The following is a 14,693-nucleotide window of genomic DNA, read 5'->3' as shown; positions in this document are numbered from 1 at the left end:
GATACGTTTTAGATTTCACTGCACTCATTTTCCACTATTTAATAATAAACTTTGTATCGACGTAGTATCGCCATCAAGTTACAATTCAGAATGACTCCAATTCCTGCAGGCACAACATTTATATCGGCGTGAACGAAAGTCTCGAATGTTCCCGTCAAACGCGCCGCCCGAAACTAGACTGTACTGTCTCTCGTTGTTTCTAGACTAGACTGTACTGTCTACTAGTCTAGAAACAACGCGGCTTTTCTTTGACAAGTGCCGCGCGTTCCTTTGATAAAGCCACCTTTTGCCGCAAGCAGTGTTATTTTATTACGTAATACATTTTTGTAGTTTAGTTACCTACCTACTTATTAAAAAAATTTTTTTGAGACTTGGCCAATATGCTAGACCATAAGGCAAAAAAAAAAAAAAAAAAATTTCTTCTCGAGATCTACTCAAAAAGCACTCGCGATCGACTGGTCGATCGCGATCGACCGTTTGAGCACCCCTGCCCTACAGTGAAAGATGGCAAATTTTATTTTCCCTATAAATATTGGTGCTATTGCAAAATGTACTAGGCTCGACTAGATAAAATATTAACTAAACTTATTATTTGTTGTTCGAACTTCGAGTTGCCTGTTTTTCTTAGGGTCCGGATTTTCAGGGTAATTCTGCTCCTTATCTAAACTTGGCAAACCACCTCTGGCACGACCAATCTCTTGCAGCATCTTCACCATATGCCGTCCAGATTAGCATTTTTCCCCTTTTCCGAATATAAAACAGGACGAAGCGGAGAAAACAGTCTATGCCATCTCTTTCATCTTGCCAAAAGTTAAAAGGGATTGAGACTAATTAACATAGTAGCTTTAAATTGACTTTTCCTACTATGCATAATTAATTAGTACTATAATAAGAAGAAAAAATCCGAATTTTCAAAAGACTTGACGAAAATGAGGTTTCCCTTTTCAGTTACTAAACTGAACTCATCCTAGGATATTTTGTGGACAATCAACTGTCATTTTTTAAATTCCAAAAATACGCATTTGGTTATTTTTAAAATAAACAAACATAGCGGCCGGATCTGTTCTGACTCTTCTCAGTAAATGCAAATGCGATCTTAAGAAACAACAGGACAACCATCAAATTCATTTGCTTATTATCGATATTGATTTCGGGGCATCAGCCTCCTCTCATCAGTCTCGTTTTCGTTTTGGAAGAAAATTTTTTAAATTCCAAAAAGAAAGCCAGACTGATGAGGTGAGGCTGATGCCTCCAAAATCGAAATCAATAAAAAGCACATGAGTTTGATAGTTGTCTAGTTCCTGAAAAGAAACTCAAGAAACACTTAAAAATTTATGAATCTTTAATCAAAAATGTTATAATGTTATGCCTCTATGGAGTTTCCGTTCCAACTCACGGCTATAGAAATTTCAGTTTGGCTATTTTACAAGGTTATTTGGTTGGATTCGCTCTACTCCGTCATATGCTTGATGTCCTGAAGTTGGTATGGCTGAGAAAAGTGTGGGTAATGGATTTTTTGATTACACAAAAAATATTTAATGAGACTAATAAAATTACATAACCAGCAAAATTCCTAGTCAAAGTACAACTAGGTATCTCAGGTTCATCTCTTCAATGTGAAAAGTGTTTCCGCAGTAATAAATATTCCTTCTTTTGAGACAACCTCAAAATCGATCATTTGTTTCAACATATGTGCGAAAGTGCCTTGATGAGTATAGAGACGTAATCTCCATTTCATCGTCGAAGTTCAGCAGATTTTTTAGCCGTACCTTGCTATCAAACGGTGCGATAAACTGGTACACCATTCAGGTTTATTCGTTTTTTTTCCCAGATTAGACTGTAGGCATTTCTATTGTGATGTTTCTGTAATTCACAGTCGCTGGAGGATGTATACCATTTCCTTTTTGGTTGCCCCTTATATTCTTTCCTCGGACAAGCTGATTTATCTCAGAATGTTGAGGATGCCGGGGTAATGAGAGATATCTTTAGAGAAGTAAACTTGCTCGTCTGAATTCTGGGCAAAAGACCGAAAGAACAAGAAAACAATAAAGACAAGGTTTAAAAATAATAATTTTAAGTTTATTGTACCAACACAGAAAAAAATACATTTCAAATAAAAAGTAAACCCAATTTGGCAAGGTAACGGTCTGTTGGCGCCCCTCAACAGTTTTCACCCTCAAAACTGATTGATCATGTCATGATGATCGTCAATTATGTTTAGTATGATCATCTTATGATCAAAACTATTCTCTCCGTGCGTCAAAAAAATTGTTTTCATATTAAACATATATTAAAAATATCAACCGTTTTTATCGATTTTTCGCAAAATTTAAAACTGATGAAATATATATATTTCTTTTTTTTGGGGGGGGGATGTGCCATTTTTGCCTTTAAAAGGAACAAATATTGCAATTCAAAGTCATTTTGATCCAATCAAAATATTTAAATAACCGAATCCGTTTAGAAATGCATTGGTCTTTGAGTGTACCCTTGGGATACACACGAATTCATGATGGGCTGTATTGGGTATAATAATAATAAGTAATTAAATTGGGGACCGCGGTAGCCGAGAGGTCAGCGAGATAGGATCTCATAGATCTTAAATCGTGATCATGAAAGAAATACGTACTTACGCTGGTTTATAAGCGAGTTCATAACGCCAATAAAGAAAAGTTTAATTGTTTCATTTTATTTTTGTTTATTGATTTAACATGAGAAGCTCTCCGACGGGGGGATAAAAAGGTGGATGGTTGAATTATTGAAACTTTCAGGTAAAAAAGAGCTGGGACCCGGGATGTTTTGTGGCAGTTCTTGTTAACATCAGTTCCTCGGATACCGAACAGAGATGGCCTTCGCTGCGGCGCGGATGATCCTCAAGGATAAGAAGAGGAAAACGTCCAAAGAAGATTTCGCCCCAAGGAGCAAAAGCAAGGTGACTGGCGGTGGATTTTGACAAATCCATCAGCAAATACCTTATACTAGGCAACCGCTTCCAGTGGTTTTTATCTGTATTTTTTTACTTTCATTTTTCCCTTTTCTATCCTTCTATTTTCTATTATTTTCATCGTTTTCATACCAACATAAAATAAACAAGCATTTAAAGACAGAAATACACACATTTTTTAAATAGCTTTTTATTTTTTTCAGCTTTAAAAGTGTAACTATTTCACTTTCTTGTGACAATTAAATAATTAAATTGTATCTTTCTTTTGATGTAGAATTGTCAATATCAAATAATACTCTTCAGTACAAAATTTCCACCCTAATTCAAGTTCTATTATCGTGCAATAATTTTCGAAAAATAAGTATTTCATTTTTCCATGGATTCCCTTAAAAGTTAAATAAACAGCGGGTTATGTTTTCTTGTAAAAGTGTCATGAAATCATATACTTCTCTTGAAATACCCAAAAACGAAATTCTTTGAGAGCAGGGCATACAAGAAGTCATTCTTCCTTGCAGTTTTATAAAGACTGCTATTTTACAACATTAAGTTACCTTTTTGAGTTTAAGGGATGGTCTGAATATTTCTTGACGTATCGAAAGCGTTTTACCATACTTTTATGGTACGTTGGACTGGCATTTAAACTCAAGGACATCATTCCCAACACTTACTACTTTATCCTCAAATCTTTTCAGGTTTGCGGTGGCCATGCACTCTCTCCAATCTTCCCACTAAACGCTGGTGTCCTCTAAGGTCTAATCTTCTAATCAATTTTCATCTATGATACACCTCCAACAGTTACATTTACTAATAATAGTTATTCTTTCCCCACCTTCTGATGCTGTCATCTCCGATAGAAAACTTTCCTTGCTGGCAGAAAAAGAGCAAGATAATAAAGAGGCGAAATTTAGTATATAGCCTCTAAACTTTGACGAATCCACTAACGTCCGTCTATATGAACCAGATTCTTCTCTACTACAAAGGCACTGCCATAGTTGCCAGACTGCTTGAAGGTTGGTAAAACTGCCATTGACTAAAAAACGACTCACATGCACTGTAATAAAGCCAAGACTTGCTGACAAGAACTTTGGGGCTCAAGTAAACGCTCCAAAATTCCATCCAGGCCCAACAATCCAAGATCCTCTGAAAGATAGTCTATAATTTCATTTTACATATTTAATCTCACTACCCATACCAACCTCAACATTCCTGGCAAGAACACATTACCTTAAATTCCATTCTGACCTTTCCATCCATATTAATTTCCTTTTATCCCAATTTACCCCACCTTCCAAATATTCGTTACTTCAGAAAAGAATTTGAGCTTAAAGACTTAAAAGGAAATATCCACGCCCTAATTAAATAAATAAAATTCATGTTGTATCACAGTAACATAGTCTATATACCAACTTTACTTATTATAATTTTATTACAGTTATGAATTATAAAAATTCACCTAAAATGTATGTCTTAAGTTTAAATTGTGTAATAAGCGGAGACTGTCACTTTTGGATATTAAGAATTTTTGAAAAGACTGAATAATTTATCTGTTTGTGGGTGGCACGGTTCATAGCTGGCGTAAACTTTACAGTAAAAATTAGAAACTCGAGTTGACTTCAGACTTGATAAGCACTGAACAACAAACCTTGGTTTTAAAATATCACCGTGCTCTTATCCTTATTTAGCCTTGCTCTTAATATCATGATAATTAAAATAAAATAAACTTGGTTTGTCTGTAATTTAACTCCTTCTCTCTTTTAAAAATTAAACATTATTTATATCAATGTCTTCAACTACATTTCACGTTCATTTTAACTTTTTCCTTTACCAGAAAGTTACCAACACGAGAATGAAATGACAACTGAACAGAAGTCTCGGACTAAACTTCTCAAAAATGAAAGGGGATGTAGCCAGATTTGTATTATTTATTAACACTAGCATTTTTATTTTACTTTCATTATAAATTCCATTAAAATTTATTAGAAATTGTTATGTTTTTTACTGAAGGAAAATTTAATTAAGGGATTTTGAAAAATAACAAATAATAGGTTTTATTCCATAATTTCGTTTATTGGACACAATAATTTTTAAAAATAGTTAATTCCGTGTATAATGTCTTTTGTTAGGTAACACCTGTACGAACCGCAGGTATTCATTGATACCGTGGTCACTAATTTCATAAGGAATTTCACTCCACAGATGTTGCAACGCTGCCCTCAGTTGGTTCAGGTCAACTGGCTGCGGATGGTTATCGAAAAGCCTTTTCATCAATGCATCCCAATGTGCTCAATGGGATTGAGGACTGGAGACAATGTAGATGGGGCAGATTGGAAAGTCCCATGTTTTCTAAACATTGATGAACAACTCTCGAGGTCTGGCATTTTCATCCAGAAATCGAAAAACCCTGCCAATGAGATCCCTGTTTGGGGGATGTATTCCTCGATAATTTCTTGGACATAACAAACTGGGGTGAGGTTGCCTTCAACAATATGGAGTCCAGTTCTTCCTCCAGTGTAAATCCCAGCCCAGACCATCACACCGCCTCCACCAAAGTGCACTAAAGGGAGCACGAACTTGGACAATGTTCGTATCCCCTGTTCTGGATAGACTCTCCGGCGCCAGTTATCACTATACAGACAGAAAAGTGACTCAGCAGTAAACATAAAAGCATTCCAATTGGTGTTCTCTTCTGGGAGCTCGCTGCACCATATTCTCCTGAGTTGCTGATGGCGGGTTGTTGCTCTCAAAGGCGCATACGATGTGAGGCCAACGTTTCACAAACGATTACGAACAACTCACAACAACTCAAAACATCTTGTATGTCATTTAGGATCTCGTGGGCATTATGGAAATGGTTCAGTCTTGAAGCAGTGGCAATATTTTTGTCCACTCTAAGCGTCGTAATGCGCTGAGATCGACTACTCTTTTTTTTAACACCTTTTAATTTTTTGCGTACGTTTCTACCTTTATTCGGGTCATCTTCAGGGCGTGGGTGAATCACAAAACATGTTGATTGGAAAAAATACAATACAGATTATAAATTTTGAACCAAGTATTTCATACTTATATAAAGTGTGGTGCCTCTCTACTATCTACCATCCCCCGTATCTTCAACGTTGGCCCAAAATCCTACTACTCTTTTCCCGATACCATAGTAGCGATAGTCTCAGTCTAAACTCAAGACATAATATTCAACTCATCGAAACATTCCAACCAAGACGATTTCTCCAAATTCCCTCCTACGTCTCTAACCTTACTATCAACAATGACCTCAATATTCCCCTTGTTCATGAATTGATCCCTTCCCACTTCCTGAAGTTACACTGTCACCTTTTAACTCTTCAAGTTAACCCTTCCATTAAAGCCCTTTCTACTATCTCCCACCCCATGAATTTTCCACGTTGCCTTATACGAAGTAGTTCTGAGACCTACACGCTCCCTAATGTCTCAAATGCTTCTGGAGCAAGAGTACCAATCTAGCATGTTTTCTGAAGACATAATATTCAAATCATCAAAACTTTATAATCAAAAGTCTTTTCCTTTCTGGAAAAAGAAGAATTCTCCTACCTCCCTACTTCATCTCTAACCTCACCATGAACAATAACCTCAACAAGACATTGGTTTCTCAAGTCATGTGTCTCTCCAGGGATATAATAACACAAAGTGGTAAGATGTATGAATGAATGTATAGGATGCAGATAATAATAATAAATAGTAATGAGACTCTACTTTGAAGTTGAATACAAACCGTTTTCATTCATAAGCTGATGACGTCGGACATATTTTCTATTTCAAGCTGGAGATAGGTGGAACGTAATTATACATGATTTAGGTTAAATTTCAAATTTTCAATAAAAGAGTTAAAATTAAACAAAATAACGGTTCAATGAATAAAGAATTTTTTTGTAATTTAGCAACTATAAAATGCTAAATCCCTTTAAAAAAATCAATGCTAAATCCTCCCCTTGCTTGTGGTCGAACTCATTTTTAACATTTTATAAAAACCCTTGACCTGAATAAGAGCTTTGGAGATTTCCAGAGTAAGGCCCTTTTAAAACCTTTGACAGTTCAGTAACAAGACCAGCTGAAACGTGACGAGGTTACTAGACGTCCTGGCAACTGCAGCAGTGCAATTTCCGTATATTCTAAATTCAGAATGATAAAAGGTAATTGTTTTAGGATAGCATGAATTTATCAGATACCTTAATCTAATATTGCTTAAATGAGATTAATTTATTCTTCTTAAAAAAATGGTGGAAGTAGAACTGTCATCAGAATGATCGTCCTACTTGCTATTTTTAACTGCTCTTTGTGCGCATTTCTCATCTTTGTGGATTTTGGGAGAATTAGAAATTTAAATAAAAGTAGTTTGATACTTCATATTTTGTATTAATAAATTAATAATTCTTAATTCTCTTAATCTTGTTTCTGATGTATATTAGCTGGATGGATATCCCCATCTATTCTTTTTCTATCTTTCATTTATTAGATTAGTTTTGATTGTTTTTAAGTAAAATTCTTTGTTTTGGGTAGTTTGATACCCTTGGTCTTAAAAAGTTTATATAATTTTTTTTTCTAAAGATTTGTCGCTGAACTCGCTAGTTGATACACTAGGTATTTTTCTCGTCAATTTTTATGCCCGAGGGGTTTTCCAATAAGATTGGTTGTTTTTAGAGGTTTTAAATAATAATTTTATTTTAAAAGATTGATCAGTGTATAAATTACCTAAAAAGACGATCTGATTAGAGTCGATAATATAACAATCTATTTTTTATAAATCCGGTGAATCCTTGATAAAAACATAATGATTCATTAATGGGGCCAACTGCAAGTCAATTAATTATGAATAAAGGCGATGTAAAAATTAATCCAGCCCCACACTTTTCACAAAAACGATTATTAATTGCTTAAAGTCCACAAAAGAGTTATTTAAGCTGAACCTCCCCCTCCAAAACTCACCCATTTTGTACAAAATAAAACTAAGGTCTAGATCCCGACAAAACTTTTGCAATCAACTAGTCTCGAACTCAAAATCCGACTTCTAACTGACTAACGAGTGAGAACCCTTTTGATAGCAAAGGCAGTTAGTTAACTTTTCTTTTTTCTTTGGAGAGGATTTTCCGCCCGAAGAAAACGGGAAAATGTGTTGCGTCGACATTTACATAACATTATTCTAATAAGCTCTACAAAAAATAGTCATCTGCTGACAAATATACAGGGTGTCCCAGTTTCTTCTGACGAAACTCAGGGAATCGATTCCACTCTTCGTTTGGAGCAAAAAATGCTCAGGAGAAAATTTTCGGAGTTCTCTATTTTGAAGATATTCGTCAATTTAGGTTTTTTCAACTTCTCACTACCTTACCACATAAAAACGCTTACAACTTCCAAAATGTTGAGACTATAACAAATACAATTACACCATTTGAAAGAACGCTAAATTTGCTGAAAGATACCTTGCAATAATCTGAATGTCATCAAATGTTAGCCAATATCAGTAGGAACATGTCAAAATTACAAAATTTAAAATTTTGGTCATGTTGCACGTTCATCTGAGGTTACAAAAAAATACCTACAACTTGTCAAATTTTACAAAAACTTCTTCATCGAATATGCTTTACGTTGATATATCCAGGTTTTTAAATAACGTTCTAGTAGAGTTGAAAAATAACAATTGACACGTTCGAAAACGCGAGCTAAGGTAAATTTGAAGGGGGTAGAAATTCAGAAAGTCATTTATGCATTCGAGAAGGGGGAAAACACTTTGAGCATTTCTTCTGAAAAGTTCCTCCTTTGTTGTTAGGTGCTTGCTACAAGAAGAACCATTGCATTTTATTGTATGAAGCTTTCTGGTATGGTTTTTGTGATATTACAGGTGTCATTTTTATTTTACAAAGCGAGTTCTAATTGATTTATTTCTACCCCCCTCTTCAAATTTACCTTAGCTTTTCGAACATTCAATTGTTATTTTTCAACTCTACTAGAACGTTATTTAAAAACCTGGATATATAAACGTAAAGCATATTAGATGAAGAAGTTTTTGTGAAATTTGACAAGTTGTAGGTATTTTTTTGTAACCTCAGTAGAACGTGCAATCATGACCAAAATTTTAAATTTTGTAATTTTGACATGTTCCAACTGATATTGGCTAACATTTTATGTCATTCAGATTATTGCAAATAGAAGTATCTTACAGCAGATTTAGCGTTCTTTCAAATGGTGTAATTGTATTTGTTATAGTCTCAACATTTTGGAAGTTGTAAGTGTTTTTATGTGGTAAGGCAGTGAAAAGTTGAAAAAACCTAAATTGACGAATATCTTCAAAATGGAGAATTTTCCGAAAATTTTCGCCTGAGCATTTTTTGCTCCAAACAAAGTAGAATCGATTCCCTGAGTTTTGTCAGAAGGAACTGGGACACCCTGTATACAGAAATTTGTAACAAATCACCGTGGCCAACAAAAACCACACCACCCAAGTGCCTATAATAAAATCTCTTTATCCCCCCTTTTAACTTTTTTATCTTTAATAAAACCTTTCATCAAAATAACGATTTTATCGTTAATTTAATAATTAACCCTCGGGAAAATGCATTTACGGTGTATTGTCCGTTTATCGGTATTCCCCAATTTTTTGGTAATAATTTTGATAAGAGGGGTACATCTTGCATAGGGCAAAGGTCCTGTAAAAACGCCGATTTTAGGCTCTGACGGGAAAATTGACTTACTCCACACTGAATTTTCGAAGTCGATGAAACAGTTTTTTTCGCCATCTTTCACGCCGGCGGGAGACCGCGTTTGGCAGAAAGCTTTACGCGGCCAACTGGGCCCAACTGGATTACCTCCTGGAACAAGGCGGTTTATAAGAAAACGTTTAATATTTATGAGAGAAATTGCTCGGCGATAGGCCACCGGAAACCACTTTCCAAAACGGGACGGGATATCATTTTACCCGGGCTCTTGCCATTTAATGGAAGGTTTTTTTTATTACGAAAAAAGAGAAATATATTAATAATTTAATAAAATTATTTAAATTGAAACAAAAGACAAAATGGAAATAGATTTTTTATTTACAAATAAACACGATACTTGAAGAGTCCTTTATAATAAATTGTACTAAAGGGAAACTTTGGTTGACTCTTTTAAACAGCAGAATTTGCAAGTTTTAATTATCCCTAAGTAAACCTAACAGCTCAGCTACCTTTCGACAAACGTTTAAAAATTAACCATCAATTAGCAAAAATAGCCATGTTTTTACAGAAAAAATATCATCGAAATATAACGATCGAGATTTGCGCTTTATGCCAAAAAATAAACTACGTTTGCACGCTTGTTACATTTTAATCTACAACTTGATAAATTTAAGAGGCTTGTATTTCTTTCACTCTACGGCTATCCGACTTTACTTCACTTCTAATTGAGACGAGCTGTCTAAGCAAGACCCCTTGATCCACTTTAGACCCTTTTCTTTTAAGTAGCTAACACCAACAATATATTATTTAACACTAAAACATTTATATCTTTTTTACAGCACCAAACTTATTTCTTACTGAAAAATGTAATTATTGTGCCTTATGGATTCCTCTTCGAAATATATATAGTTTTTTTATCCAAATCATTAACTGTATATTTTGTGTTATGTTTCAAATCTAGTAATCGCCAGCGGGATTTTATGAATAATCTATATCGGGTGAATTTCGTCTTGAGATGTGTTGGGTGATGAACCCGTAGTTTCGCCAATTGGGAACACCCTGGTCCGCCTTTCCTCGCTGTTTCGGTTGTCAAACTATTTTTTAGTTGTGGGTTTGAATAACAAAAAATCGTCGGAACAGGATAATTAGAAAGTATAGGCATAATCATAAATAAACCATAGCTGCTCTCGTACAACCAAAAAACCCACCACTGAAATATGGCGAAATCCTAAAAAGTGTCGTAAAAAGACCTCTTGACATAGACACGATAAATGATAGGACGCAACGTAAATTTTGAACTCCGTTTTGTTGAAAACAAGTACAAGGTAAAGATTTTTGCAAGACATGTAGAAATAACCAGATAAAAATGGAAAATAATGAAACCTGTCTGAAAGAACAAAACAGCTGCTGAAGACCAAAACTTCAGGTACAAGAAGAAAAACCTGTACAAAAAAGGTAAAATTCTGAAAACTATTTAAAAGAACAAAACTACATTGGTGGGAGACCTGGATGATTGAAAAGAACGAAACTACAAAACTAGTTCTGCTGCAGACCAAAACTTCTGGTTACATAAAGAAAAATCTACTACAAAAAATGGTAAAATTCTGAAAACTATTTAAAAGGACAAAACTACATTGATGGGAGACCAGGATGATTGAAAAAAACCAAACTACAAAATTAGTTCTGCTGCAGACCAAAACTCCTAGTACATGAAGAAAAACGTACTACAAAAAATGGTAAAATTCTGAATACTATTTAAAAGGACAAAACTACATTGATGGGAGACTAGGATGATTGAAAAGAACCAAACTACAAAAATATTTCTGCTTACAGACCAAAACGTCTGTATATGAAGAAAAACCTGTACAGAAAATGGTGAAATTCTGAAAACTATTTAAAAGAACAAAACTACATTGATGGCCAGGATGATTGAAAAGAACCACACTACAAAAATATTTCTACTGAAGACCAAAACCTTTTGATACATGAAGAAAAACCTACTACAGTATATGGTAAAATTCTGAAAACTGTTTAAAAGAACAAAACTACATGGCTAGGCAGACTAGTATATTTGAAATGAACTCTATTACAGGAATATTTCTATTACAGACAAACTGTTGATACATGAAGACCAAACCAACCACTCCAGATGGTAAAATTCTGAAGTGAGTCTAAAAGAATTCAAAAACATGTATAGGCATACCAGGATGACTAGGTATACTTTACGAATAAGGAAATTGACAAGAGTTCCATTAATGTATAAATTTTGAACATCGAGCTTCATGGAGGTTACAGAATGTTCATAATCAAGCATTACCCACTTAATTAAAACGGTAAATTAACCCTTGCCGTGTTGATTTATATCATTTTGATAGTTTCTAAATCAATTAATTTCGGGAAACTTGAATGGTAAAAACACGATTATTATGAGGGACACTTTTCCCAAACTAATTACCGAAGTGAAACAGGGTCTGGCGATTCATTAGAAAGTTTTTTAATGCGTAATCTCGAGCTGGCGTACTCCACTCAAATTTTAAGCGGAGCCGTAGCAGCTTTTTATGGCTCTCTTTCTACAACAAGTCGCTGGCCACTTGTGTAAGTAAATAAAAAAGCCGGTGTAACTTATTTTTGTAACTTTCTTGTTTTAATTTATAAATAAAACCTTTATGTATGCGTAAAATTTACTTGTTTCAAAGAATCTTCATCACAATGTTTTACATCTCAATTTTGGGGAGTATTAATTTTTACATAAAAACATACATTATAAGCCCAGAACCTATTCTTGCGACAGGTAACTATACAAACGGACTCCACAATCGCAGAATGGTTCATTCAACACAAGGATAAATGGGTGAATTCTAGAGCTGCCAGACTCATTAAAAATTCGATTTAAAAATTCCCACCAAATAAACACCAAAACACTTTTCTACAGTTAAACAAGATAAAACTTAGAGGAGTGATACAGTTGTATAACAGTACGGCACAAATATATAACATTGGCATATTGAAACATAAAATGGTAAATAGTCATAAACAATTAAAATCGAAACTATTTGGAGAATGCATCCAAAACTTCCAAATCCTGGGGAAAAATAACAGCCAAGCAATATCAAAGGCAATAACAGCCAGGTTACCCAAAAGCCCCGGGTAATGAACAAGCAGATAAACTGACCAGAGGAGGATCTACAAACCATAATATATAGACCCAGAGCATATAATTAGGATGACGAAATCTAATATACAGTCCTCCACCTCAGAAGGGTTCATTCAACAAAAGGATCAATGGGTAATCTCTAGACCTGCCAGAGTCCTTAAACGCTTGATTCAAAATTACCCTTTCAAAACACATTGCTACAGTTAGGGAAGGTAAAACTTACGGGACTGATACGGTTATATACTAGTACGGTATATATATATATATATATATATATATACTTTACATTGTCACATTCAAACATAAAATGATAAATAATCATAAAATGTTAAAATCCATTGCATCCAAAACATCTAAATCCTTCGAAAAAATAACAGTCAAACAACATCATAGGTGCCAGGGTACACAAGAGCTCTGGGTAATGAACAAGCAGATAAATTGGCCAGAGGAGGATCTACAAAACATAATATATAGGGCCAGAACACATAATTAGGATAACGTGATCTAACATAGACTCCTCCATCTCAGAAGGGTTCATTCAACGAAAGGATAAATGGGTAAACTCTAGAGCTGCCAGACTCTTAAATGCTTGATTCAAAAATACCTACCAAAACCGGCAAACACATTGCTACAGTTAGACAAGGTAAAACTTAGGGGAGCGATACGGTTATATTCCAGCACGGTATACGGGTGTCCCATTTCCTTCTGACGAAATCCGACTTCTAACTGACTAACGAGTGACAACCCTTTTGATAGCAAAGGCAGTGAGTTTACTTTTCTTTTTTCTTTGGAGAGGATTTTCCTCCCAAAGAAAACGGGAAAATGTGTTGCTTCGGCACATAACCTTATTCTAATTAGCTCTACAAGAAATAGTCATCTACTGACAAATATACAGGGTGTCCCAGTTTCTTCTGACGAAACTCAGGGAATCGATTCTACTCTCCGTTGGGAGCAAAATATGCTCAGGAGAAAATTTTCGGAAAGTTCTCTATTTTGAAGATATTCGTCAATTTAGGTTTTTTTTCTCTTTTCACTACCTTACCACATAAAAACGCTTACAACTTCCAAAATGTTGAGACTACAACAAATCCAATTACACCATTTGAAAGAATGCTAAATCTGCTGTAAGATACTTCTATTTGCAATAATCTGAATGACATCAAATGTTAGCCAATATCAATTGGAACATGTCAAAATTACAAAATTTAAAATTTTGGTCATTATTGCACGTCCTACTGAGGTTACAAAAAAATACCTACAACATGTCAAATTTTACAAAAACTTCTTCATCTAATATTCATTTTATGCTCCAAACGAAGAGTAAAATCGATTCCCTGAGTTTCATCAGAAGGAACTGGGACACCCTCTATATATACATAATATTGGCATAGTTAAACATAAAATGTTAAGTAACTATAAAATATTAAAATCCATTGTATCTAAAAACCTCCAAATCCTGGGAAAAAATAACAGTCAAACAATATCATCGGTGCCAGGGTACACAAGAGCTCTGGGTAATGAACAAGCAGATAAACTGGCCAGAGGAGGAACTGCAAAGTTTATCTTATATTTCATTAAGATATATTATATAACATATAATATATTAAGTTATATTAAGAACATACTTCTCCAATCCTCCATCTCACAATGGGCCCACAAAAAAAGACGTCGAACCCTAGAGGTGCCGGATTTTAAACATTATTAACGATGTCTCGCCATAACTGATAAGAGCCAAATCCATCCTGCAATATTTCTAACACACCATCACCAAAAATAACTTCTCCACTTTTCGCATACTGCGAACACAAGGTAAAATTCAGTGGAGTGATAGCGTACGAGAAAACACCTCAACCACAACATGGGTATATTCAATGAAGATCCCATTTGTAGGTTAAACGATAAAAACAAAGAA

The 14,693-nt window shown here is 34.7% G+C and overlaps 1 protein-coding gene across 4 annotated transcripts in view; it reads left to right on the top strand.

Annotated features, from left to right (window-relative positions):
* Window positions 1–14,693, top strand: part of LOC106662559 (calmodulin-A-like) — a 212,965-nt gene that overhangs the window by 98,363 nt on the left and 99,909 nt on the right. For 2 of the 4 annotated variants that reach the window (XM_014386740.2, XM_024224916.1), the window contains exon 2: window positions 2,772–2,932. The exons of the other annotated variants lie outside the window; for them this stretch is intronic. In XM_014386740.2, the coding sequence (XP_014242226.1) occupies window positions 2,846–2,932 (87 nt within the window). In that variant the 5' untranslated portion in view covers window positions 2,772–2,845. The remainder of the gene's footprint in view (window positions 1–2,771; window positions 2,933–14,693) is intronic. 4 annotated transcript variants of the gene reach the window in all.

The sequence above is a fragment of the Cimex lectularius genome, unplaced genomic scaffold (genome assembly GCF_000648675.2).
Source record: "Cimex lectularius strain Harlan isolate CLEC.00 unplaced genomic scaffold, Clec_2.1 scaffold43, whole genome shotgun sequence".
NCBI classification, from domain to species: Eukaryota; Metazoa; Arthropoda; class Insecta; order Hemiptera; family Cimicidae; genus Cimex; species Cimex lectularius.
Note: the sequence above shows the minus strand (reverse complement) of the source record. Positions and strands in the feature narration are given on the sequence as shown.